General features: G+C 56.3%; 1 protein-coding gene across 1 annotated transcript in view; it reads left to right on the plus strand.

The window, feature by feature from the left end:
- Positions 1 to 25,532, plus strand: part of SORCS2 (sortilin related VPS10 domain containing receptor 2) — a gene marked incomplete in the record, with an annotated part of 482,914 nt that overhangs the window by 401,938 nt on the left and 55,444 nt on the right. The window contains 5 exon segments of the mRNA XM_018049774.1: positions 1,506 to 1,670; positions 10,651 to 10,724; positions 15,283 to 15,347; positions 18,319 to 18,437; positions 20,785 to 20,874. Of these exon segments, the coding sequence (XP_017905263.1) occupies positions 1,506 to 1,670; positions 10,651 to 10,724; positions 15,283 to 15,347; positions 18,319 to 18,437; positions 20,785 to 20,874 (513 nt within the window).

Here is a 25,532-nt window from a genome sequence, read left to right on the forward strand (position 1 = left end):
CCCTGTCATTTCCCATTGTACAGACAAGGAGCACAGAAGGCACTGGTCACACAGACATGGAATCTGAGCTGGATTATCCAGGGACGGAGTGTGTGTGCCCAGCCCCCTGCTCCGCCGACACATAGTTCATTCCTCATTCCCTCATTCATTCCTTCCCTCATTCATTCCTTCCCTCCCTCATTCATTCATTCCTTCCTTCCCTCATTCATTCATTCCTTCCCTCATTCATTCATTCCTTCCCTCATTCATTCACTCACTCACTCATCCTGCGTGTGGAACCCCCGGGCCCTGTGGGGAGGGGAGGCGAGGGCATCAGTAGTGACCTCCGCAGATGTACCCCTGACCCGACAGGGCTCCGGTCCCCGTGCAGGAGCCCTCTTCCATGAAATGGGGTGAGAGTGTTGAGGACAAGTCCTGGGCCCCCAGCAGCCTTGCAGCAGGAGAGCCAACCAGCCTGAGGAGGAAGGCCACCCCAGGGTGTGCGCCCAGGTGGAAAGGGGCACGGGCGGGGATGTGGACCTTGCCAGGCAAGGCCAGGCCGCAATGTAAGGCTGGGAGGGAGGCGGTCAGGAGGGTCCCGGGACCCCCATAATGCAGTCGGCATCTCCTGGGGCTGCGAAGAGCCCTGAAGGTTCTACAAGGTCCGTGTATAGGAGAGCCCCCCGGCTCCCGTGCCGGGGGGAATGGAGCAGGAGGCGGGGTCACGGTGCTGGGGGGCGGGGGCTGGACCACGTGGCTCCCAGCCCCCGCCGTGCGTTCGTGCTCCTGACTCAGCCTCGGCTGGTTGACCTTCCCCCGCACGGGGAGCTCGCGTGTGTCCCTCCGCAGGGCCCTATCATTCTGCCGAGTGGCCCCAGGGCTGCCTTGTTCTGACCCTTGGCTGGCCTGTCCTGACCTTTCTGTGACACGGGGGACAATCCTTACACACAGTCCGGCAGGGCTTGTACCTGTGAGAAGAGGAACCCGGAGGGAAGGCAAACGTGAAGGGACCTCAGGGGGTGGGGGCTGGGGGGTGCGCATGGTGGAGGTGCCCCTCGTCCTCTCGGGGGGCGCCTTGCCATCAGTTTCACGTCGGAGTGGAGTCGGGGCCACTCTAAGCCATATGCATCTCCCGTCATCTCCAGCGCGATCCAATGCTGGGCTTGAGGTCAGGGGGAGAATACGGAGGGTGGGCTCCGACTCCACCCCGAAGCCTCCAGCTAGGACGAGGCAGCCTCCCACATGGCCCCTGCTCCCGGTGCTCTTCACAATAAGCCTCCTCCGGGCATTCCCCACCCCCTGCCCCAGCCCTTGCAGAGCTCTCACTAGACAAGTCAGTGTCCTGGGACGGCTATAACAAAGCACCGCAAACAGGGCTCCGAACCGCAGGACTCTGCCGTGCGGGCTCTGCAGGCGGGAAGTCTGGAGCCAAGTGTCGGCTGGGCCGGTTGCCGCTGGGGGCTGCGGGGAGCCCGTTGCAGCGGCCGGGAAGAGTGCAGACGCATCTCCTGACCCGTGTTTTTCAGATCATCCTCGTGAGCTCCTCGCTCAGCGACCGGGACCAGAGCCTGTTCCTCAGCGCGGACGAGGGCGCCACCTTCCAGAAACAGGTCGTCCCCTTCTCCGTGGAGACGCTCATCTTCCACCCCCGGGAGGAGGACAAGTTGCTGGCCTACACCAAGGAGGGCAAGGTGAGCCACCCGGGGGAAGCCCGGAGGACAGGGAGCCTTCCCATCACCCAGGACCTGGGAGCCCTGGGCTGCAGGAGGGCTCCCCAGGACTGGGGCCAGGACCCCATCACCCCGTGCTCCCTGGGGCTGGGGCTGGGGCTGGGGACTCCATCACCCCCTGCTCCCCGGGGCTGAGGTTAGGAACCTCCTCACCCCCTGCTCCCTGGGGCTGGGGTCGGGGACCCCATCACCCCCTGCTCCCTGGGGCTGAGGCCGGGGACCCCATCACCCGCTGCTCCCCAGGGCCGAGTGGTCAGGTGCCCCTCGGAAGCTCATGGGTTCAAGTGAGAGCCGGTGGGATGGAGGTGAGATACAACAGGCTCACGAGATGGTTGACAGACCCTCCAGTCTGCCCCCCAGCACACTCCAGCCGTGGAGCCTCCCTCCACTTCCAGAACATTCCACACACCCTCCCACCCCATGCCCTTCCCTCCGCCTGGAAGCCTCTTCCACCTTTACCAGGAGAGGGAATTGTCCTTCTGACCTAAAACCAGCGTCCTCTCCTCTGCGGGCAGTCCAGCAGGGCCGCAGGAGCCCAGGGCACCTTCATGGGTGACTGAGGAGTGTGCGGTGAGGGGTTCTCTCCAGGGCCAGCCTGGGTGCGGTAGGAGACCCCGGGGCTGGGAGGGGGCGGGCTGAGGGCCCCTGGAGGAGGGGCCGCCCGCCTGCAGGAAAGGCCTGGGTCGGGTTCCTGCAGACACCATAAGGAGCGACCACAGACCTGACAGCTTAAAACAACAGAAGTGTATCGGCCAAAGGCCCCAGATCAGTTTCAGGAGGCCAAAGCCAGGGCGTGTGTGGGGTGACTCTCCCCCTGGAGGCTCCGGGGGGTCTCTCCCTCACCTCCACCAGCTTCTGGAATTCTGTGGCTGGTGACGAGTCACACTGAGCTTCAAAGGCAGCGTCTTCAACGCTTCCTGCTCCGTCTTCACGTTGCCGTGTGTGTGTGTGTGTGTGTGTGTGTGTGTGAGTTCCCTCTGCCCCACCTGGATAATCCAGACCACCCTTCCCAACTACGCATCTTCACTGAATCGACCGCAAAGTCCTTTTTCTGTCCATCTGGCCCCTTTCACAGCTTCCAGGGATTCTGACAGAGATACTTTGAGGGACCTTTCCAGCCTTCCCTGGGTGCTCAGTTGGTAAAGAATCCGCCTGCAATGCAGGAGACCCTGGTTCCATCCCTGAGTTAGGAAGATCCCCTGGAGAAGGGATAGGCTACCCATTCCAGTATTCTGGCCTGGAGAATCCCATAAACTGTATAGTCCATGGGGTCGCAAAGAGTCAGACATGACCGAGCGACTTTCACTTTCACTTTTCAGCCAAACACCTTGCCGGATAAGAGGCCTGGAGCCCCACTGTGACAAAAGGGCTGAGGAGGAGGCTAGCCCCAGGGAGAGTCACTCAGCCCCGAGAAACTGTGTGTTTGGGCAGTCGGAGAACAGGAGTCATGATACCTGTCTCTCTCCTCCTGTCCTCAGTCTCCTGTGAGCTGAACCCCCTAGAAGCCAGGGAGAAGGGGCCTGGGGATGCCGCCTACACAGGCCAGCTCCCAGGGTTGGAAAAGGGTGGAAAAGGCAGAGCCTGGGTCTGGAGCAGATGGAAGCTATCTGGCTCAGAAGCTTCCTTGGGTGCTCCCAGACCTGCCTGGGACTCACCATTCCACATTCTTCCAGATTCCAGTGACTCTCTCTCCCAGCACGGGTCACAATGCCCGATTAAATATTTGTGTCATTATTTGATTACTGTCTGTACCTTACACACACACTTGAGGTCAGCTCTTTGGAGGGGTGGGGGGCTATGCCTGGCCATTTCTTTCACAATTTTATCTCACGTTCCTGGCTGGAAATATTGAATGAAGGATAGAAGGAAGGGGGATGGATGAGTGGATGAATGGGTGGATGGATGGGAGGATGAATGGATAGATGAGTGGGTGTGGGGGTAGATGGAAGGTGGATGGATATAAGGATGGATGCATAGGGGTGGATGGATGGTGGATGGGTGGGTGGATGGATGGTGGATGGGTGGATGGATAGATTATGGGAGGATGGACAAGTCGATGGATGGAAGGATGGATAAGTGGATGGATGGAAGGATGGATGCATAGGGGTGGATGGATGGTGGGTGGGTAGATGAGTGGATGGATGGATGGATGGATCAGCGGATGGATGGGTGGATGGGTGGCTAGATGGGTGGGGGTATGGGTAGATGGAAGGTATGGATAGGTGGATGGATGGAAGGATGGATGCATGGGGGTGGATGGATGATGGGTGGGTGGATGGATGGATGGGTGGATGGATGGATAGGTGGGTGGGAGGGTGGATGGTGGATGGATGGAAGGATGGATGCATGGGGGTGGATGGATGATGGGTGAGTGGGTGGATGGATAGGTGGGTGGGAGGGTGGATGGTGGATGGATGGATGGGTGGATGCGTGGGGGTGGATGGATGATATAGATGGATTGATGGCAGTTTAATGAATGAATTTCTACCAGTAGGGACCACCATGGTCAGGGACCTCAAATGAAACTTCCTGCCTGGCCTGAGCCATGGCTGTCTACAGGACCTGGCCTCCTTGCTGGTCCTCAAGTTAGTGTGTCTGCTTTGGCCTGGAATACATCACACCCACTCACACACCACTGGCCAAAGCAAGTCTTGTGTCAAGACCTGGTCCTCACTGACTGACTGAAGTTCAGGATGTCCCTGAAATTCCCTGGCCTGGCGGGCTGCCTCTGCTCCGGGTGCTCTCCTTTGGGACAGCATGTGCTTTGGGGTATTAATAGCGCTACTTAGCTTTCCATGTAATTAGACTAAAGCACAATCACAGAGACTTATTTTCCTGCAGAAATCCACTGCATTGCAATTGCTCTTTAATTTATGGTGCCCTGAAAAATTAATGGAGCTGAAATCTCAGTTATTTTCTTTGGTTCTTTTTTGTGACTATCAGGAAAGAAAAAGGGGAGAAGACAGGCTGCGTTGTGGTTGTAAAGGGAAGGAGGAATTTGAGGACATCAATAACAGTGACAGCAGGGCTTTCGGCTTTTTAGGCTTCATGGTTTAGGAAGCTCGCTAACTCCCCAGAAGCCAGAAGGCGTGGGCGGACAGCATCAACTTTGATGCCCACAGACCCGGTGTGTCAGGCAGTGTCTGCTGCTCTAGAGCTGAGTAACACACAGCCCCAGAGCGCCTTGGCTCCCGGCAGCAAGCATTCTTTCTCATTCCCGGGTCTCTGAGTCAGCGGGCGTCCTGGCAGGCTTGGCTGGGACTGCCTAGCCGTGGCTCCTGGGCAGGGTTTGGGTCTCTAGTTCTGGGATCAGTGGTTACTTGTGGATGTGCTAGTCTCGTGACAGAGGTGCAGAGGAGACCGCATGGGGACCTTCATGGGTCTGCTTATACCTGGAAAACATCACATCCCCTTCCACGGGCAAAGCAAGTCACCTGCCAAAGGCACGTGGACCGCAGGCTGGACATCAATATCCGGCTCACAGGGGCTGACAGATGTCTGCAAAACCAAATGCCTTCCTCTGCTTCCTCCCCGTCCCTCCCCGCTCAGATGCCTGCCCCCTCCTCTAGCAGACAGACCCTCTTCCCCTACTCAGACTGCCCTAACTCCCTATTTCTGGTTCCCTCCTTTACTGTGTCACTGAGGCTACCCTATTTGGATCCTGGACAGGCTCCCTGGGTGAGATCCAAAGGCAGTGGTTTTTCTTTCAAGGCTCAGCAAATTGCATTAGGCTCCTGGGATCAAAAGGATGTCAGAGCTGGACAGCCTGGCCCCCATGTCAGCTCGCTAGGGACCCCTGGTATGACACTGATCAGTCTGTTTCCTTCCGCTCGAGCCTCAGACCCGCTCGCAGACAGAGCCCTGGGCACTTAACCTCTAAGACATCAGTAGACCCACTCTTCTGTTTTATTCTGCTTCCTGTCAAGAGCCTCCTCACTTCCCAGCACTGTGAGAAATTGGCCTGAGCATGAGAGTGCCTTCCAGAAACTTCAGTTCAGTTCAGTTCAGTCGCTCAGTCACGTCCGACTCTTTGCAACCCCATGGACTGCAGCACACCAGGCCTCCCTGTCCATCACCAACTCCCGGAGCTTGTTCAAACTCACCGTTCATCGAGTTGGTGACGCCATCCAACCATCTCATCCTCTGTCGTCCCCTTCTCCCATCTTCAATCTTTCCCAGCATCAGGGTCTTTTCAAATGAGTCAGCTCTTCACATCAGGTGGCCAAAGTATTGGAGTTTCAGCTTCAACACCAGTCCTTCCAATGAATATTCAGGACTGATTTCCTTTAGGATTGACAACTTAGTAGAGGAGAAAAGACACCTTGGCCAATCAGGGAAGCCTGCCTGGAGAAGGGGGGTTGAACAGGGGCTTAGAGAATGAGTCAGGATGTAAGTTTACTTTTTAATAGAACTTCCAAGCAGCAAAGATAATTGCACAAGAAAAGAAAGGAAAATGAGCCCCGGTAATCCTCCGGGGGTTGGTGGTGGGGCAGACAAGAGCTCTCCTAAGAAGGGATGAGGGGGATCTGTGGTCAGGAGAACAGCTTTGCAAGCAGTGAGAATCTCGCAGCTCTGAGTGTGTTCATTTTTGCTCCGACCTTTGTGTCTGATGGGGCTCAGGCAGGAAAGAGACCTCACTCTGGATATTTTAAGTAGAAGAAGGATTTAGGATTTAGGGCAATTGGGTCCTCTCTAAATTGCTGGGACTCTAGAAGGGGGGCTTCAGACCAGACTCCCAAGGATCCTCCCAGAAGCCTGAGGATCTGGACCAGCAGAGGAAGGCAGGGTACCAGAAGCTCTGCTGGGGTCACCAAGATCATGAACACGCAGCTGATGCTGGGGTCCAGGCATCTGAAGTCATCACTGTCGCAGCCCACACTGCCTGGGAACGTCCACAAAGCCAGTGATTGGCCTGGCGGCTGCCTCCACCACAAATGCCCTTCTAGCCCTCAGGACCAGAGGATGGATGCCAAGCACGTCCCCATGACCTTGCTGGCCAGCAAAACAGAGTTACCACGTGATCCAGCAAGCCCACTCCCTGGGCATATATCCAGAGCACACCATAATTTGAAAAGACACGTGTATCCCAGTGTTCACCACAGCACTGCTTGCAGGAGCCAGAACATAGAAACAGCCTGAATGTGCATCAGCAGAGGCGTGGATGACGAAGCGACGGTCCACATGCACAGTGGAACATCCCTCAGCAGTAAGAGAGAATGACATGATGCCATTTGCGAAAGCATGGCTGGATCTAGAGATTATCATACGAAGGAAGCCAGACAGAGAAAGACAAGTACCATACGACAGCACGCACGTGTGGAATCTAAAAACAAAGGCACGGATAAATCTGTTTACAAAGCAGAAATAGACCCACAGACGTAGGAAAGACACTCACCGTTACTGAAGGAGGGAGAACACATTAGGAGGTTGGGATTAACATAGACACCGCATGCGTGCGTGCAGTCGCTTCAGTTGTGTCCGACTCTTTGCGACCCTACAGACTGTAGCTCACCAGCTTCCTCTGTCCGTGGAATTCTCCAGGCAAGAATACTGGAGTGGCTTGCCAGGCCCATCTCCATGGGATCTTCCTTACCCAGGGATCAAACCCACGTCTCTTACGCTTCCTGCATTGGCAGGCAGGTTCTTTACCACTAGCGCCACCTGGGAAGCCTAACATACATACACATTGCTGCTGCTGCTGCTGCTGCTAAGTCGCTTCAGTCGTGTCTGACTCTGTGCGACCCCATAGACGGCAGCCCATCAGGCTCCTCCATCCCTGGGATTCTCCAGGCAAGAGTACTGGAGTGGGTTGCCATTTCCTTCTCCAATGCATGAAACTGGAAAGCGAAAGTGAAGTCGTTTCAGTCGTGTCTGACTCAGCGACCCCACGGACTGCAGCCTACCAGGCTCCTCTGCCCATGGGATTTTCCAGGCAAGAGTACTGGAGTGGGGTGCCACTACCTTCTCCGTATATACACATTACTATATATAAAATAAATAAGAAGAAACTACGGCATAGTACAGGGAACCAGACTCGCATTTTGAAATAACTTATAAGGAAAAGAATCTGAAAAGTAAAGAACATATATATATATAAAGCATATATAATTTATTATATATGATTATATACATTGGGCTTCCCTGGTGGCTCAGCTGGTAACGGATCTGCCTGCAATGCGAGAGACCTGGGTTCACTTCCCTGGGCTGGGAAGATCCCCTGGAGAAGGGAAAGGGAATGTATACGAAGAAATTATATACATTATTTATAAACAAATCATATATATATACAAGTTACTGCGCCGTACAGCTGACATGAACATGACATTGTACATCAAAACTGTATTTCAAGAAATAGATGGCCAAGGCCGCAGGGAACTGATTCCACGGCACTCTGGCCTTCCAAACCTCGCACGGGTGCGTCTGTCTGACCCAGAAGTCTAGCTTCGAGGGAGTCTGAGCAACGCTGGATTTCAGCTTTGCAGCCTTTCCGGCATGACCAGGTACCCTACAGCAAGGGAGAAAAGGGTGCTGAGTTCCAACCATATCTCCAGCCTGCCGCTGAACGCCGGGTGGAATTGCCGTGCTTCTGAGAATTGCGTGAGACCCCCGGCACACGTGTCTGCGAATGCACCTTCCCTCTGCCCTCCTCCCCCTCCTCCTCCTTTATTTCTCCCTCGTCTTGACTCCCAATCGGTTTCATCCTTACATCAGAGCAGCACGTGCTATGATTGTAAGACGGTGCTATGATGTGAGACGGTGTGCCACTCCGTCTCTTGAAGCCTCCGTCTAGAGCAAGCCCGCTCATCCCCAGGATGCTGCCTGCAGGTTTTAGCTGTGGTAACTAGGACGTCCCTGATGTGTTTATTCTTGTGTATTCACTGGTATTGGTCTTTTACTCAGCAGAAATGTTCTATTTCTGCAGCGACTGGCTGTGCGCTATGAAATCACCTCCCACGAGAGCAAATTGGAAAGGCTTCATAAAGTTCCGGGCAGGTGTCATAAACACAGAAGTGTCGGCAGCGATGGAAACAAGCCCACCATCCATTAAGCTGGGGGTTTCATAACTTGCAGCTGGAAACTGACAGCTACCATCTCCTTTCTCATTCACTTATACTGCCTGAGGATCTGAGCCATGCTCTCTCAATTTGCAGATGGGTAAAGCGAGACTGCCCTCAGGGAGAGGAGTCAGCCTGGGGGCGGGAGAGGGGAGGAGGGCTGTTCCAAGTGGAGGGGACAGCATGTGTGAAGGCCAAGAGGCAAGAGAGAGGAAAGCGATGGACCCAGAAAAGAGGGAGGGTTGAACACAATGGGAGCCTGTTGAGGAAGTTGCGAAAGGGCCTCTGGTTCTAAGTAGCCCAGGGCTGGAAAGCCCTGGAGGGGTAGCTGGGGAGGCGACCGGCACTGAGTGGGAGATGGACTAAGATGCAGACTCTCAGCCTTTTCGGGTAAGAAAACTTCGCAGACTGGGCGTTCTCTCCCTGCAGGTAAGAGCAGCTGAGCAACTCCAAGTTCATGGGAAAGACCAGGCTCCCCTGGTGGCTCCATGCTAAAGAACCCACTTGCCAGTGCAGGAGATGCAGGCTCGATCCCCGGTTGGGGAAAGATCCCACGTGCCGTGAGGACTCAGCCTGTGCAGCACACCTGTTGAGCTTGTGCTCTAGAGACCAGGAACCGAAACTACAGAGCTCACGTGCCGCAACTCCTGAAGCCCCTGCACGCCGGGACCCAGGCCCTGCAGCAAGAGAAGCCCCCGTGTCACAACTGGACAGTGGCCTCTGCTCGCCGCACCTAAATGAAAGCCCAGGCAGCAACGGAGGCCCAGCACAGCCAAAAATAAACAAATAAAATTATTGTTTAAAATGTACCAAAAACTTAAAGACACTTTAACTGGAGTAGTCAGTCTTTAAAAAAAAAAAAAGGAACAAGTGCTCACAATTGTGGCCAGGGTCCCAGCGTGTCCATCAGACGACCATTCAGAGTGACTCTCGAGGCTCTTGGTGATGTTCACGGTGGGGACAGCCTCCCTGAAGAGGGCGTCTTCTCACAAGTCCCCGAGGTTAGGAGGTTCGGAGATGCTCTCGGCAAGGAGGAAGCACTCATGCAGGAGCTTGCTGCTTTTCTGCGGCTGTGGCAAAGACAGAAGGGACGTTTTCCGCAAGTTTCTCTCCCAGGCAGCCGTGGGATCTGCAGGGGTCAGGGCCGTTGTTGGCAAGGGGGCGAGGAGGTCCAGGCACCCAGACTGACAGTGTGGGTGGACCCAGGACAGATCAGGACTGAGGGACCAGGCGGGCGTGGGGTGCTGGCTCCTTCGGTCTCTGCCCCGCCCCGGGTAGCTCTGTCCAGGAGAATGGTGGGGCCGACACACCCCCCAGGGACCCCGAGTCCCACGTCAGCTCATTGTTCCACCTGGCTTCACTCACAAAACCTCAAGTTCAAAGTTGAAAGGATTAGGTCTTTCGAGTCAGTGATTGCAGAGCATGAACCTTAAGTGCAGACCCTGGGTCACTGTAGTGGTCAAGGCCCCAGCCAGCCTGCAGAATGGGCGCTGCTGTTCCAGCACTGACCGGCTCTCCCTTCCTGCCCCTCCTCCCCAGCGCCCAGCCCCCATGAGAGCTTAAGGGACGTTCAGGTCCCTCCAACGTGCCTGCACCCAGTCACCCAGGACCTCTGCCACACACACCCGCACCCGCCGTCTCTAGGGTCGTCTCGGCCGGCCTGGGGTCAAGAACGGCCCTGTGTGGAGTTCCCACCTGACCTTCTGCTTCTTGGAGGCTGGTCTGCAGCCACCTAGAGTGCAGGGCCTGCCCTCCCCACTTTCCTGCTGGGCTGAGCAAGACCCACCTCTGCGGGGCACTCCGCGTCCAGGGCAGATGGGCCTCTGGGAAGAGGCTCGCTCCTCGGTCATAACCAGACCTTCCTCTCTGCTTCTTCTGCCCTAAAGCTCTACGTGTCGTCTGACCTGGGGAGGAAGTGGACCCTTCTGCAGGAGCGAGTGACCAAAGACCATGTGTTCTGGTGAGCATGCCCCTCAGGACCCGGGGGGCCCCAGCCCTGCCTTCCTCACCCGGGGGGCCTCCGGGGCACCCTCTCTGCTCTGCTGGGTGGTGTCAGAAACGGCGGAGGGCTGGGACTCGGCGTCCCCCGGCCACGTGTGTGTTTGTTTACGTGTGAGTCTCCCTCTCTGGGCCTCCGCTTCCTCGACAATAGACGGGGACGCTAATGCCCATAACCCTGGCACAGCACCCACGCTCGCAAGCCTCCTGCCGCCTCGCAGATCTGCCCTGCCCCCCTGCCCCCTACCCCACTCCCTCCCTCCTCCCCACCGCCCCTCCCACTGCCTCCCTGCCCTCTCCCTCCTCCCCTCCCCCCTCCTCCCCTCTGTCCCCTCCCTCCTCCTCTGCCCCTCCCTCCTCTCCTCTGCCTCCTCCCTCCTCTCCTCTGCCTCCCTCCTCCTGTCCTCTGCCTCCCTCCTCCTCTCCTCTGCCTCCCTCCACTGCCTCCCCTGCCTGCTCCCTCCTCCCTTGCCCCCTCCTTCCTCCCCTCTGATTCCTCCCCCCTCCCCACTGCCCCCTCCCTCCTCCCTTGTCCCCTCCCTCCCCCTGGCCTGGTCCTGACTCAGCCCCTGACTCACTGCCCAGCTGTGCAGCCCCAGCCAGCGCCCCGGTTTGGTCCCCATTTCTGTCATCTCTTGGGAGCTGATCAAAATCGGTCTGCGTGGGTAGCTTTCTGGTCTCAATGCCCCAGCGAGGGGGCTCCGGTGCTCAGGAAATGCCTGTTGGATGAGAAAGCGAGTGAGGCCCACAGAGGATGAGACTTGGCCGAGGTCCGTGGGCAGAGGGAGGGGGAGCCGAGCGCAGGGTTCCCGCGGCCTCTAGAGGTGCGCACAGAGACAAGCTCTTTCTGCCAAGGTGTGATTCCTGAGTGTGGACGTGTGCGCACACACACACTCATGTTCTCTGCTTCTCATCTCATTCGGACCACACACTGACGCATGGACTCCCCGCCAGGCCACAGTCCTGTCTCCACAGGACAAACACGTGGAAACAACTCCCTGCCCACCCCGCTGCCTCTTCAGTGCCTTAATGCCAATCAGGACCAGGAACTAGCGGGCTGACACCGGGCCACAGGCCGCAGAAGGGAAGCCTTGGTCTCTCCCCCGGAGCAATGGCCTGCCGGTGCGCCTTCCACCACATGCCTGCCCTCGAGAGGGCCCGGGTCTTCCTCCCTAGGGCACCAGTCTCAGGCCTTGCCATTCCTGTCAACACGGGCTCAGGGAAGTGGGGAGGGGTCAGGAGGTGCGGAGAGGCTGGGAGGAGGGGAGGGGTCAGGAGGTTGGAGGGATCTAGAGGAGGGAGAAGCCAGGAGGAGGGAGGAGCCACGAGGAGGGAGGGGTCATGAGGAGGGAGGAGGCCAGGCGGAGGGAGGGATCAGAAGCTGGGAGGGATGAGGAGGAGGGGTGGGGCTAGGGAGGGTGGGAGGGGTCAGGAGGAGGGAAGGGGAGGGGCTAGGAGGAGGGGAGGGGCTAGGAGATGGGAAGGCTTAGGAGAAGGGGAGGGGCTAGGAGGAAGGAGGGGTCAGGAGAGGGAGGGGCGGGGAGGGGGCAGTCTCTGAGCTGGAGGCCTGGGAGATTAGCGAGCTGGCAGCTCCACTGATGTGTCCAGTCCCAGGGAGACCTTGGGGTCACCGAGGGAAGCGGCCCACAGACACTGAAGAGTTTGTGCTCATTTGGACACATTGTTATCTCGGGCAAATCAAATGATTTCTTCCCCAAGCTTCTGTCCTTGACCTGACAGCAGGAATTGCCAAGGCCCCCTGTTCTAAGACCTTCATGTTTTGAGACACTTAAGCAAGTGAGCTCATTAGATTGACCTCCTGGGGCCATGGTCAGGGACTGGGACACCTACTGTGTCTTGGGACCGTGATGACTCTGGCTCATCACCTCCCTGCTAGTCTCTCAATGGCACTGGGACAGAATCGTGAGGGCCTCCCAGCAGCAGCCACGTTGTGAACACTGACTATCCACCAGGTGCTGACCACAGGTCCAAGTGCATCATCTTATGAAATCCACACAACAACCCCGACTGTCTCCCCTTCATGTGACAGAGGGGGACTCGGAGAGAGGCCAGGGCAGGTATCCTCAGTCACACCGCCCAGAAGCAGCAGCCCTAGGCCACGGCTGCTTCTGCTTATGGCCCGTGGCCATGCCCCTGGCCGTGCTGCCGAGCAATCTGCTCTCCTGCATTCCCCAGGCATTTCCAAGTTGGCCTTGGCACTCCAGCCCAGGTCCACCCATAAAGCCTCAGCCTTCCTCTTCCATGAGCTCCAGTGCCTGCCAGGTGGGGGGCAAGAGGCAGGGCTTCTGTCCTGAGGGGAGGGGAGGGGGTGACCGCTGCAGCCCTGGAGGCGGGTGGTGGGCATCTTGAGGGTTCAGCGGAATTGTTTGCATCAGAGCTTTCCTTAGTAACTCTCAACTCCCCAGGCTCCCAGAGCTATGGGCTTTTCCAACAGCTTGCTCAGCCACAGGTCTTCTCAAGCAACTGCTGCTTCCAAACAGCAGACCGAGGGCCTTCCCCAGACACCAGCTTTGGGGACCTTGACAAACAAGAAGGTCTAGGGGGCAACGCTTGTCCCTTCCCGCAGGGAGCCAGGCTCCATCTGAGCTGTGTAAGTGCAGAGGGTCACGTGGTCTTTCAAGACCCACGGTCGAGGGTTTCTAGGGGCAGGGACCTCAGGCTCACCATGCCCCCAGCCTGTTGCTGGGCCTGGTGTGTGGACCCGCTGGAAAGTGGCAGGGGAGAGACTCCGGTGGAGAGAGAGAGAGGGGATGAGAGAGGGAATGAATGGATGAGATAAAGTGAGATAGATGAATGAGTGCGTGAGAAAGTGAATGAGTGAGCAAGCCACAGGCTGGGTGTCATTACCCCATTCACAGATGACGGATGGTCAAACTAAACTTCCTCTGCTGAGCCGAGGACCCGTCAGCGCTCCTGGTAGGGAACAATGTCTGACTTTATTCAGAAAAGAGGAAAATGTCACGCAGGAGGCCTCCTTCCAAGGAGCTTACAGATGGCCTATTCAGCAAGCCTAAATCAACACTTCGCCTTGCACTCGAGACTGTCCAGAGGGTTGGCGTGATTGATGCTGGCTCCCACACTTAAACACTCTGACTGCACTTCCCACCACCCGAGCATCTGTGGATTTCCCGTGTCCAGCAGGGACCACCTGGCCCCTGGAGGAGACGAAGCACACAGGGACCCCGGCACCAAGTCTGCTGGGCGTTGGGTTGAGAACCGAGGGGCCAGCGTGAGGCCAGGGGCTGTCCGCAGTGGGAGCTGAGTGCTCTGCGGGGACGTCTCACTGGCCTGGAAGGGCCGGGGGGATGCCTGTCCGGAGCTCTGAGTGAGTGGCGCCGCTGATGACACTCACTCTGATGCAGTGAGACTCGGCGCCAGATTCTCAGTCTGCCCTTCGGCAAGGTAACTGTGCTGCACCAACCAAGTCGGTGTCCGTGAGAGGGTCAGCCGGTGGACGCCTTTGGAACAGTCATATCGGCTGGAATGTACATTATAACACATGCAATCAGCTCATCACACCCACGACCTCCTGGGTGTTCTCACCCAGGAGACGGCTGAAACAGACAGAAAGTTCTAAAGGGGGTGGACAGACAGAAGGTGACCGTCCAGTTGACATGGGGAACCAGTAAAATCTGGGAAACCCTGGACCACAGCACATCATCCCGAAGTGTCCTTTCACGTGGAAAACCTGCACTTTACCTCCTGTGTGCCGTGCTGGGCGGGCAGGGGGCAGCACTCGCCTCGCCCCCCACGAAGGACGTAGCCCCAGCCCCTGTGATGCGTCTTCCTCCCGTTCTTCTCAGCCTCGCTGAGCACTCTACTGACGCCAGCCATGGTCCCCACTGTGTCCTGTGCTGCCTGAACCCCTGGTCCAGTCGTGTCTGACTCTGCGACCCCATGGACTGTATAGGCCTTGGAATTCTCCAGGCCAGAATACTGGAGTGGGTCGCCTTTCCCTTCTCCAGCGCATCTTCCCAACCCAGGGATTGAACCCAGGTCTCCCGCATTGCAGGCGGATTCTTTACCAGCTGAGCCACCAGGGAAGCCCAAGAATACTGGAGTGGGTAGCCTAGCCCTTCTCCAGCGGATCTTCCTGACCCAGGAATCGAACCGGGGTCTCCTGCATTGCAGGCGGACTCTTTACCAACTGAGCTATCAGGGAAGCCCCCAGACTAGGGTGATATTCCCAGGCCTCTCCTGCCTCCTAAGATCCTTTCGATCACTAACACACATGTGCACACGCACATGCACGCACACACGTACAGACATGGACGCACAGGTCTTCTCTAAACTACTGTGAACGGAAGAATGCCCAGCAAGGCAGAGGTGGGGGCTCCGTCGGCCCCCCAGGAGCAGCTGGGCTCTGGGGGTGGGCCGTGTCCTCTGAGCCTCGGACCCAGCAGGCCACGAGGCTCCCAGGGGTTCTGGCAGCAGGCAGGCCCAGGAGGAAGGGCTTGGGGGCTTCGTTTCCAAAACCAACCTCTGCCGTTCTTTTCCAGGGCTGTGTCTGGGGTGGACGCTGACCCTGACTTGGTCCACCTGGAGGCCCAGGACCTCGGAGGAGGTAAGCGGGGAGGATTTAGGAGCCAGGCACCCTGAGTGCTCACCCCATGGCAGGCTCGGCCGCCCTTGTCCTTGGCGGCTGGCCCTGAACAGCTGCCCTCGCTGTGTTAGGTTGTGGCATAATTTTAAATGTGGTTGTTTTCCAGCCAGGGATAAATCGAAGTCAAGAAGCTCCGCTCCGGTGGAAAAGTCTATTAAGAGGGCGATTTGTTCTGGCCCCTGAGCACTGAGTGCTTCCCCATCTCTCAGCCCCTATCCCCGCCCTGCACTTGCTGAGTGTTGAGGTGGGGCAGGGACTCTGATGGCTTCCCCCGGCTCCAGGGGGGCAGGAGCCTTCCTGGCAGATGAGCCCAGGGGCCACGCCTGTTATGAGGAAGGTCCTCTGTGCTCACTGCCGACAGAACCACGGAATGTTCTAGAACATCACAGCCAGTAGGACCTATAGGTTGTGTCTTTACTCAACAAACACTGGCTGAGCCCCCTGTGGACCAGGCCCAGGGCTGACCCTGCTGAGGACCCACAGGTGGACAAGACACAGCCCTGCCCCTTGCCTGGCAGGACCTCCTTGGTTTCTACTGGCATTCAGACCCGGGCAGGGCCACGCTTCACCTACAGTGGGTGCCGACAAGTGCGAGCTGCTGTCCCTGGGGGGGACGTAGCACATGGAGGGCGGGTTCAGTGCCAGGCACCGGAGTCCTGGTTGGTGACCGAAGCTCTGGAGATAGCTCCCAGCCCTCTATGTGGCAGCCAGGTGACCCTGGAAGTGGCCGCAGCTCCCCGCCCTCAGCATCCTTCTCTGTGGAATGGGTCTCACGCGTAGTGCTCAGCCTGGGGCAGCGTGGGTCATCAAGTGAGGTAGGGGGGGGTCCCCTTACCACGTCCAAGCCCTCGGCTCTTCCTGGACGCCCCAGCCCCTGCCCTGCAGGAAGCAGAGCAGCGTTACTGTTGCTTCTGCTTTACTTCTTGAGCTCAGTCATGGGGTCTGGAGCCGGTGCAGACCCCAGCCCTGCCACCCTCCATGCAAAAATCCCAGATCACCACCCCGGCCTGGGCGTCCCACCAGAACCCCATCCAGCCGAGCTTGGTGGCACAGAATCCCGGCCTTTAGGACCCACTGCACTGGCCACCCCGCCTACCCTCCAGCCAGCCTGAGCTACTGACCATTCCCCAAGGTCACCCTGGCCCCCGCCATTGCCCCTGTGGGAAGGCTGGGCCCTGTCCCCGGAAGGCCCCTGGGGTGACAGTGCAGGCTGTGGACAGGAGGACGGTCACTGCTGTCTCACTGGGGCTTGTTCACGAGAGCCGAGCGCCCGCCTCCCTTCTCAGCCCCATGGTCAGAAACTTCACCTCGGCAGCCAGAGTGGTTTACGCCACAGAGATTAGCAAGGGCTGTGGGTCAGCCCCTCTCCCACTGCACAGACCGTCCGCGCCGCGAGAGGTGGCCTTTGTCTGTCTTGCTGGCAGCAGAGCTGGAGCAGGGAGGACCTGACCATCACGACGTGAGCGAGCGAATGAGCGGCCGAAGGCATGGCCGAGCGAGTGGGCGGGTGAGTGAGCGAATGAGTGAGTGGGCGGGTGAGCAGCTGGTCCACTGAGTCTGGCCCGGGTTCCACTCCACAGCGTGCCCAGCCAGGCAAGCCCGCTACAGGATATTCAGTGTTGACCACAGGGAGTTACTGGCCTGTTTAGAGGGGAGAAGGACGCGGTTCTAGAGGAATCGGGCTGTGGCACAGCCATGGCTGATTGCGAGCCTACTGTGCGCGCTGTTTCAGGGGTCCCTGCCAGTGAGTTAGGGCAGGGCTTCCAGCCCCCAGCCCGGCCCCCTGGCACTCTCTGTGCTGCCCAACTACCCCAGGCCGTGGGCAAGATATGCCCCCAAAGGTGCTGGTGTCTCTGAGGGCCTGGCTGGGCTCCATTTGGCCCCTGTGGTTAATTCTGCTCCTGCCCACACGTGGGAGAGATGAGTTCCCAGGGCAGAGGCTCCAGGCAACTCCCCGGGCCCCCCCCACCCATCCCAGAGACAGAGGGCCTGATGGAAACGGGAGTCTCCAGGCAAAGCTGGTGTTCAATTTGCTCAACCATAGATATTTCAAAAAGGATGAAAGGGTTTGCCTAAATCTAGTGGGGAAAGAACCCCTGAGTCCCTGCTCACACCCACCTGTGGATTGGGTGTGAGTGGAGAGAGGTGTGGAGGGCGGGAGGGGTCCCAGCCGTGACAGGCACTGTGGCCCTGGACTGTCCCTTCTCTTGGTGGCCACACGCCCCGTGGGCCCGGGGAAGGCCAGTGGCTGGGGCTTGTGTGGGGATCTCCTGCCCACACCTCTGGGGGTTGCTCTGCAGCCCCTCTCCCAGAGAGGGGGTCCAGCTGTCCAGGGAGGCACAGGTGTGTCTGCAGGCAGAGGGTGCACCAGGCAGAACATGGACCTAGTCCTACTCACACAGCTGTGCTCTCCTGCAGGACTTTAGCCCAGGGTCAGCAAATGCTTCCCATCAAGGCCAGCTGGCAAACGTTTCAGCTTGACTGGCTGTGCGGCCTATGCTGCCCAAGACCACCATGGTAGTGTGAAGGCGCTGTGTGTGATGCGTAAACACGCAGACATAGCTGTGTTCCATTGAGCCTTTCTTTGGGAAAAGCCTGGAGGCTGGCTGGGTAGCTCAGCCTCAGTTTCTGCATCTGGAAGATGGGATCCCCCCACGCCCTAGAGTATGGTCCTGAGGATTGAAAGAGCTCCTCACAGGAGAGCGCCGGGCACAGAGCCACCCCCCGCCCCCACTCAGCAGCAGGTGTAGTCATCGCAGGGCCAACCCTTTAAAATTCAGACCCACAAACAACATCCGTGGCGGTGGCATTGGAACACGGATGGAGAAGATTCAGCACTTGGTCGTGTCTGGGGCTGCGTCTGACTCCGTCAGCTAGCATCTGGGCATTTTGAGACCTGACGCCCCGCGTGGCTGCCTCTTGTCTCCTGCAGGCTTTCGCTACATCACCTGCCGGGTCCACAACTGCTCCGATAACACACGGACGACGCCCTTCGCGGGGCCGATCGACCGCGGCTCTCTGACCGTGCAGGACGACTACGTCTTCGTTAAGGTGCGCTTGCTTCTGGGCTCCTGGAAACTGGCAGGAGGTGATGTGGAATATAAGCCACTCTGGGGGAAATGGAATCACTCCAACAGGAAGCCATGAAATGGCCTTTTACCTTTAAGTGCTACTTACTTCAGCTCCGGCTGCCCCTGTGGCGAGGCGCCCGCCCCCCAGGTGGCGAATGGTGCAGGGCTGCCATCCGCTCCTTCTCCCTTCTGCCCACCAGGACCCTCCCACAGCTCAGGGCCCCCAAGCCTGAACCCGTGTTGCTCCATCTGGTTCTGGTGGCTTTGAGTTGGCATGAGTTCTCTCTGGTCATTGTTCTTGGCTACTGGGCGTCAGCCGTCCACAGCCCAGGGACCAAGTCCTGCTGCCTGGCACTCAGATCACAGTTAGGACCACCCTCCAAAACCGTGGGATCTGACTGTTCAGAGGCTCCAGGGAGCAGCTGGTCATACCACCTCTTGATCACTTCCACTGGTGAGGAACTCACTCCTTTCAAAACAGCCCATCCCCTCCGAGACAACTCAAATCTTCGGAAATGTCATTATGGCGGTGAGATAAAGGGTTTCCGCTACTCTCATCCATTGGCCCCTGTTCTGCCCGCTAGGATCGCAAGAGATGATACCACAGGCTATGATGGAGACGGTCCCTAAGGGCACTGGCTGGGTGCTCTCTCCACCGAAGGCTCCCCCATCTCAGAGACACTTCACCACCCCAGCAGAGTGGGCCAGCACCTCCTGCGGAGTGGGGGCTGGAACTGGCGGGGTGTGTCACGGCCGCGTCCGTAAGAGGCTCCTGCCACCACCAGCCCCGACTCCCAGCCCTGCGCTCACTCTCCCTCACCCACTGCTGAGGCCCCTCGGCTTCCCATGCCTTCCGTCTGTTCGCACGTGCTCTTCCCTGGGCTTGGAGCGCTCACGGCCCCTTCCCCACCGCCTCTTCCAATACTCTGTCATGTACCCCCTCCTCCAGGAAGCCTTCCTTGGCTTCCGCCTACTTCAGCCCGCTGGTTGCCTCCTTGGAGTGCCCCCAGCTCTCTCTCCCTTCCTTCATTGCAGCCCCGGCCACACTGGCATCCTTTACTGTTTACCGTAGACCCTGGAGTCTGCAGGGAGGGTGTCCTCAGCACCTCCCACTGCATTTCTCAAACATCTGCTGAGTGTTGGAACAACAGTGGCATCAGCTTCTTTGACATCAATCCCACATGGAGTGTTTTCGAAACAGTGTGCTTGGTCCGCCACCACCCCAGCCTGAGACCCTGGGGGCACAGCTGTGGCTGAATGGGCTGGGCTGGTCCTTGTGCAGCAGGGGGCCCTGAGTCAGGGTGGAGGCTTAGTTAGAGGTGCTGGGAAGCCTGGCCAGGCTGAGGGTGGGCCATGCAAGGGGGCTCAGGGAGGACTGGGGTGCTACAAGGAAGCAGGGGGCACCATGATCGGGCAGCTCGGGGGCCAGGTCTAGAAGTGGGGGCTCAAGAAGCTGAGTTGCAGTGGGTGACGGAGCCGCCCCTGTGCTCAGCCTTGGCGGTGCTCAGGCGTGATTGTGACGGCTCTCAGGTCTGTCGCAGAGGCCTGGTCTGCCGCTGGTGACACTGTCTGCATCAGACAGGAGAGATGCGTGTCTGGCTAGGGGCTGAGGTCAGGGGCCACAGAGCTCTGTCCAGCTCCTGGCCCAATCCATCTCCCATCGCCTGTTTGCCCCCTTGCTCCTCTTCCCCTCTCCCTCCTCCTCACTTGCCCCTTCCCCCAAAGAAGCAAACGCCGCTCTTTTCCTGGCTCTTCCATTATGTCCCATGGGAGACAAGTTACTCCAGCTCTGGGCCTCACTTTGCTCATCTGTAAAATGGAAGTGACCACAGCTCGTGGAGCTGCTGGTCTTGATGCCGATGAACTGTCTTAAGTCACACACGTGGCTGTCCCAGGAGTTGTGCCTGTCATTCTTCTGCCTTGGGTTTTGGCGGCATCTTATGTGACTTGAACTTACCTTTGCCCCGTCTCTTCCTCCACTCAGCAGCTCACCGAGTACTCTCACTAAGAGAAGTTCTGGGGAACAGAATTTTCTTTCCCTTGTACTGTAACTCAGATATAGGGAAGCAAAGTGCTGAAGGAGCACAAGGGAAGGGGATTAGTTCTAACTGAGGGAGGAGGAGGAAGACTTCCCAGAGGTGGGGCATTTGGTATGGGGCTCTGAAGGATGAATAGGAGTCTGTCTATTTCGGGCAAAGCACCTGTAAACAACATAAAAGGGCATTCTCACCAGCTGAGACACAACGTGCAGTTCTTCATTCACGAAGACCTGTCTTGCTTAACTGGAAGCCTAGCCCCTTAAAAGAGTGTTTTTCCCCTCCTGTTAGGCAACCACAACAAACCAGACCAAATACTACATCTCTTACCGTCGCAATGACTTTGTCCTGATGAAGCTGCCAAAGTATGCGTTGCCAAAGGTAAGAGTGGGTTCCCTGTTCCGCCTGGCCCTGAGCTGTGTCCTGAGCCTGCGCTGACTTGGGGGCCTGCAGGTGCTTGGTGATGGCCAGGTCAGGACGCACAAGAGCAAGGCGGCCTTGCTCCCTGCAGTGACTCCCCTCCCCCTCCACTCCACCCTTGCGTGTGCCCAGCTGCATCCTGTCCTAGGGCCTCCACCACGCTCCTTCCTCTGCCTGTTCTTCCTTTTCCCCGGACTCCTGCACACGTGATGTTTCAGAGCAGTATCCCCTCCCACTGAGCCTCCAGGCTGGTCCTGCTCACACCTTACACTTCTCTTTCCTGACACTCAGGGTGGGGCTGGGGCGCAGTTTCTGTTTTATTCACCACTGCATTCCAGCTGTCTACTGTGGTGCCTAGTATGCAGTAGGTGCTCAATCAATGCTACTTCCTTCCCCTTGTGTGTATGTGTGTATGAGCTGGTCAGTCATGTCTGACTCTTTGTGTCCCCATGGACTGTAGCCCGCCAGACTCCTCTGTCCATGGGATTTTCCAGACAAGAATACTAGACTGGGTTGCCATTCCCTTCTCCAGGGGATCTCCCTGAACCAGGGATCAAACCTGGGTCTCCTGCATTGCAGTCAGATTCTTTATCATCTGAGCCACCAGGGCAGTCCTGGCAAGCAAGGGACGTGGAGGCTGCCCAGACCCTGCCCCCGCCCTGTTTCAGAGTGAACTCCACAGTCCCCTCCCTGCTGGTATGGTATTCCAATTCTACAAAGGAAGTGACTGACGATCAGAGAGGCTAAGTACCCTGTCTGAAGTCACACAGCTGGTAAGAAGCCAAAGCACGTTTCACACTGAGGTCGAGGGTGAGGGGGTCTGAGACCAGCCTCCGGCTACGTCTCCCTCCGGAGGATGTTTCCACTCCATGTGCATAATTCAGAAACACAAATAGAGGCAGCCTTTCCTCACCCACACGCTTACTGAGCATCACATATAAGCTGGGAACTGACGCTACGGCTGTGAGTCAGACACCTCAAATTCCTTCCCTGGCTGGATTTTCAGAGGAAACAGGCAGAAAGTCAGGCAGACAAATGTGTGGAATAATTGCCGGCTGTGGTGTGTGCTGTAAAGGGGATAAGAGGCCGAGCCAGAGAGTGACAGAGGATGGGGGAAGCTTCCCTGAGGCGGGTGTTTGCTCTGAAGCCCGAAGGCTGGGGGAAAGCTGATCAGGGGTAGGACGGTGCAGGTGCAAAGGCCCTGGGGCCAGAGAGACCTGGCTGGAGGGCAGAGGGTGGGGGCCAGGTGAGAGGAGGCAGTCCTTCCTATCACCCAGCTTCAAAGGATGACTGAGGACCTCCTCATAGGGGTGGCGTTCGTATTGGCACTAAGCGTCCTCACTCAGAGGTCCTGCCCAGGACCAGGGATGGGCCGGGGGTGGGGGGGGATGCACAAGTCACGCTGCTCTCAGGGATCATCCCCAGACCCCGAGCCCAGCGTGGGGTGTCCCAAGGCCACATTCGGTCTTGTGAGCACACTGCCCACCCAGGCAGCAGGCTGCTTCCTCGCCACCAAATTCAGGAGAGCAGCCAGACCCCGTGTTCCCACCAACAACGTGGAGAGCTACCTAACTGAGTTTCCTAATCAGATTTTTTTGTTATGCGGTGAATCTGTGACTCTTGCCTCTTTCCTCTGCTCAAACCATTTCCATCTTTGTTTTTTCTTTCTTTCTTTCATTAATGGCCCAAGTACCATCATGAAAACAACAGAAACCAGAGCAGAGGGGAACTCACCACAGCCTCCCCACCTCCTTCCCTCCCTCCCCTCCCCCTGCCCTGTTCGATTGCCCCTGGCCCTGGCCCCAAGCAAAGGTGACTTTTCTGAGGCTGCGTCATTGCAGTCACTCTGTCTGCAGCCTGGCTTTCACATGACAATGTCTTGGGAGAATTTTTCCCAAATGATACATGAGAGCCCCTTGTAAATGACGGCAAAACTTTCAACTCAGGAAACCGTGCCTTGTTCAGCTAAGCCAGACTCCTGTTGTTTGGGTATCTGGGTCGTCTCCATATTTCACAGTTATAAACTGTGCTGCTAGGAATATATTTGCACCCACAGGTATTTATTTTTTTATTTTCACGAGTTAGTCTAAAAAGAATTTCTGGACCAAGGATATAAACATTTGTGGAGCTTAGCTGCTTTCTAAAAGGGTTCCACCTTGCCACCAGCAAAGTTAGAATAGGCCTGTTTTAACATGGCTTTGCTAAATTTTGTGTTGTATCAATTCTATTTTCCTTCTACTTAAAAAGGTAAAAATGGCCTCATTCTGTCGTTTTAATTCACCTATCTCTGAAAACTAAAGTGGGTAAACAGTTTTTATTCTTTGCTTAGATTGTTACTTGTAGAGATTTTTAAAAAATACTCAAGTTCCCTAAGAGAAAAAAAAACATCAGGCAAAGGCTACAGACCAAAGAGAGGAAAAATCCAAATAACTACAGATTCTATAAAAACATTCATAAGCATAAAGTGAATGCAAATTTACTTTAAAGTGAAATAGTCTCTTATCTGTAATATGTTCACATAAAATAAAATGCATAAAGTGTAGGAGTGAAGGAGAAAGTGACATCAGGGAAGAGGGTGGGGTGGAAGCATGGAGTCCGTCTTCTCACTTGGGCAACAATCACACTGGCAGAACCCTCCTGATGTAATGATTTTGGAACTTCTGGTCTGTTCCAAGGCTTGCAGCTTCCAGGGGAAGGCTTGGAGGGTAAGTCATTAATTTCCACAGTTTTGGCTCTTCCCAAGGTAGCAGCTAAACCCGACCTCCCCCTCAGCCGCAGGACAGCATCCGTGCAGGTGTTCCTGGAGCCGTGGACACACAGCTTGCAGGATTCGTGACGCTAATCCCTGGGCACCAGCAGGTCTGGGGCTGTATGCTCGTGATCATGAAGTACTTAATTTCTTCCACTTGGTGGTGGTTTCAGCATCTGTAAAACAACTCAGAGATTGTACATCAGACACTATTATCTAGGTCCTTCAGAGAGGAGCTAAAGCAGAGGATACGGGGAAGGGTCCGTCCTGGGAAGGCCCCATAGGGTCCTGCTGGTCTTACAGCTAGAGCCTGTTTCCACCCCCATCCCCACATTTATTTTCCTTCTTTTCCCTTTTGCGAGCCAACATTTAAGGACAGAGGATGAGATGATCAGATGGCATCATCAACTCAATGGACATGAATTTGGGCAAGCTCCAGGAGATAGTGAAGGACAGGGGAGCCTGGCGTGCTGCAGTCCATGGGGTCACAAAGCTTCATACACGACTTAGCAACTGAACAACAGTTTAGGGATGAGGACGTTCAGAAGCAACCGCCATATGGAGGGATTTAGAAAGTCACCAAGCATGCCCAGGAAAAAGCTCACGCTCAGATAAGACTTGAGGAGAACTTCAGTTTATACCTCAGGCTGATTCCCAAGACACACACAGCCTGCAGCAATGAAATCAAAATTAAAAAACAAACAAACAAACAAAAAACCAGCAAACCCTGGGGGGGGGGGGCGGAATCTGATTTCCAGAGTTCCTGCATTACTAGACTCCAATATCCAGTTTTCAACAGCAAGGAGACCACAAGGCAAGCAAAGCAGGGGCCATCCATGCAAAGGGGAGAAGGCCAGCAGAAGCGGCCTCTGAGAAAGGCCGGATGGCAGACCTGCTGGACAGACTTTAATGTAACTGCCTGCAAGATGCTCAAAGAAGTAAAAGAAACGGGAGACAGTCAGGAAAGCAATGCACTAATGAATTAGAAATACACGCCTACTTCATTTTATTGCACCTAGCAGATACTGCATTCTTTTTAACAACTTATAAGTCTGTGGCAACCCTGCATGGAGCCAGTCTATTGGGCCATTTTTCCAACAGCATTTGCTTTTTGTCTTTGCATCATATTTGGTAAATCTCACAATATTTCAGACCTTTTCATTATTACCATATTCATTATGATCAGTGACTTTTGATGTGACTGCTCTAGTTGCTTGGAGCCAACTTAATTGATAGACACTTTGTGTGTTTTGACGGCTCCGCTGAGCAGCCACTCCCCCATCTTTGTCCTTCTCCTCTGACCTCCCTATTCCCTCAGACATACCAAACTGACATTAGAATGGCCTCTAAGTGTTCCAGTGAAAGGAAGAGTCACACTTCTTTCGCTTTAAATTAAAACCTGGAAATGATTGCACTTAGTGAGGAAGACCTGTTGAAATCCAAGACAGGCTGAAAGTCAGAACTTTTACCGCAAACAGCCAGGTTGTGAATTGAAAGGACGAGTTCTTGAAGGAAATTAAAAGTGCTGCTCCCTGAACACATGAACAAACAGCCTTATCGCGGATATGGAGAAAACCAAACAGGCTCATCCCTGACCTTGAGAAAGTCTGAATCATCTGGATAGAAGATCACACCAACTACAGCATTCCATTAAACAAAGCCGAAACCCAGAGCAAAGTGCTGTGCTGTGCTAAGCAGCTCAGTCATGTCAGACTTTTTGCAGTCCCAGGTTCCTCAGTCCACGAGGATTCTCCAGGCAAGAATACCAAGGTGGATTGCTACGCCCTCCTCCAGGGGATCTTCCCAACACAGGGATCGAACCCAGGCCTCCCACATTGTAGGTGGATCATTTTACCATCTGAGCCACCAG

The sequence above is a fragment of the Capra hircus genome, chromosome 6 (genome assembly GCF_001704415.2).
Source record: "Capra hircus breed San Clemente chromosome 6, ASM170441v1, whole genome shotgun sequence".
In the NCBI taxonomy this organism is placed as follows: domain Eukaryota; kingdom Metazoa; phylum Chordata; class Mammalia; order Artiodactyla; family Bovidae; genus Capra; species Capra hircus.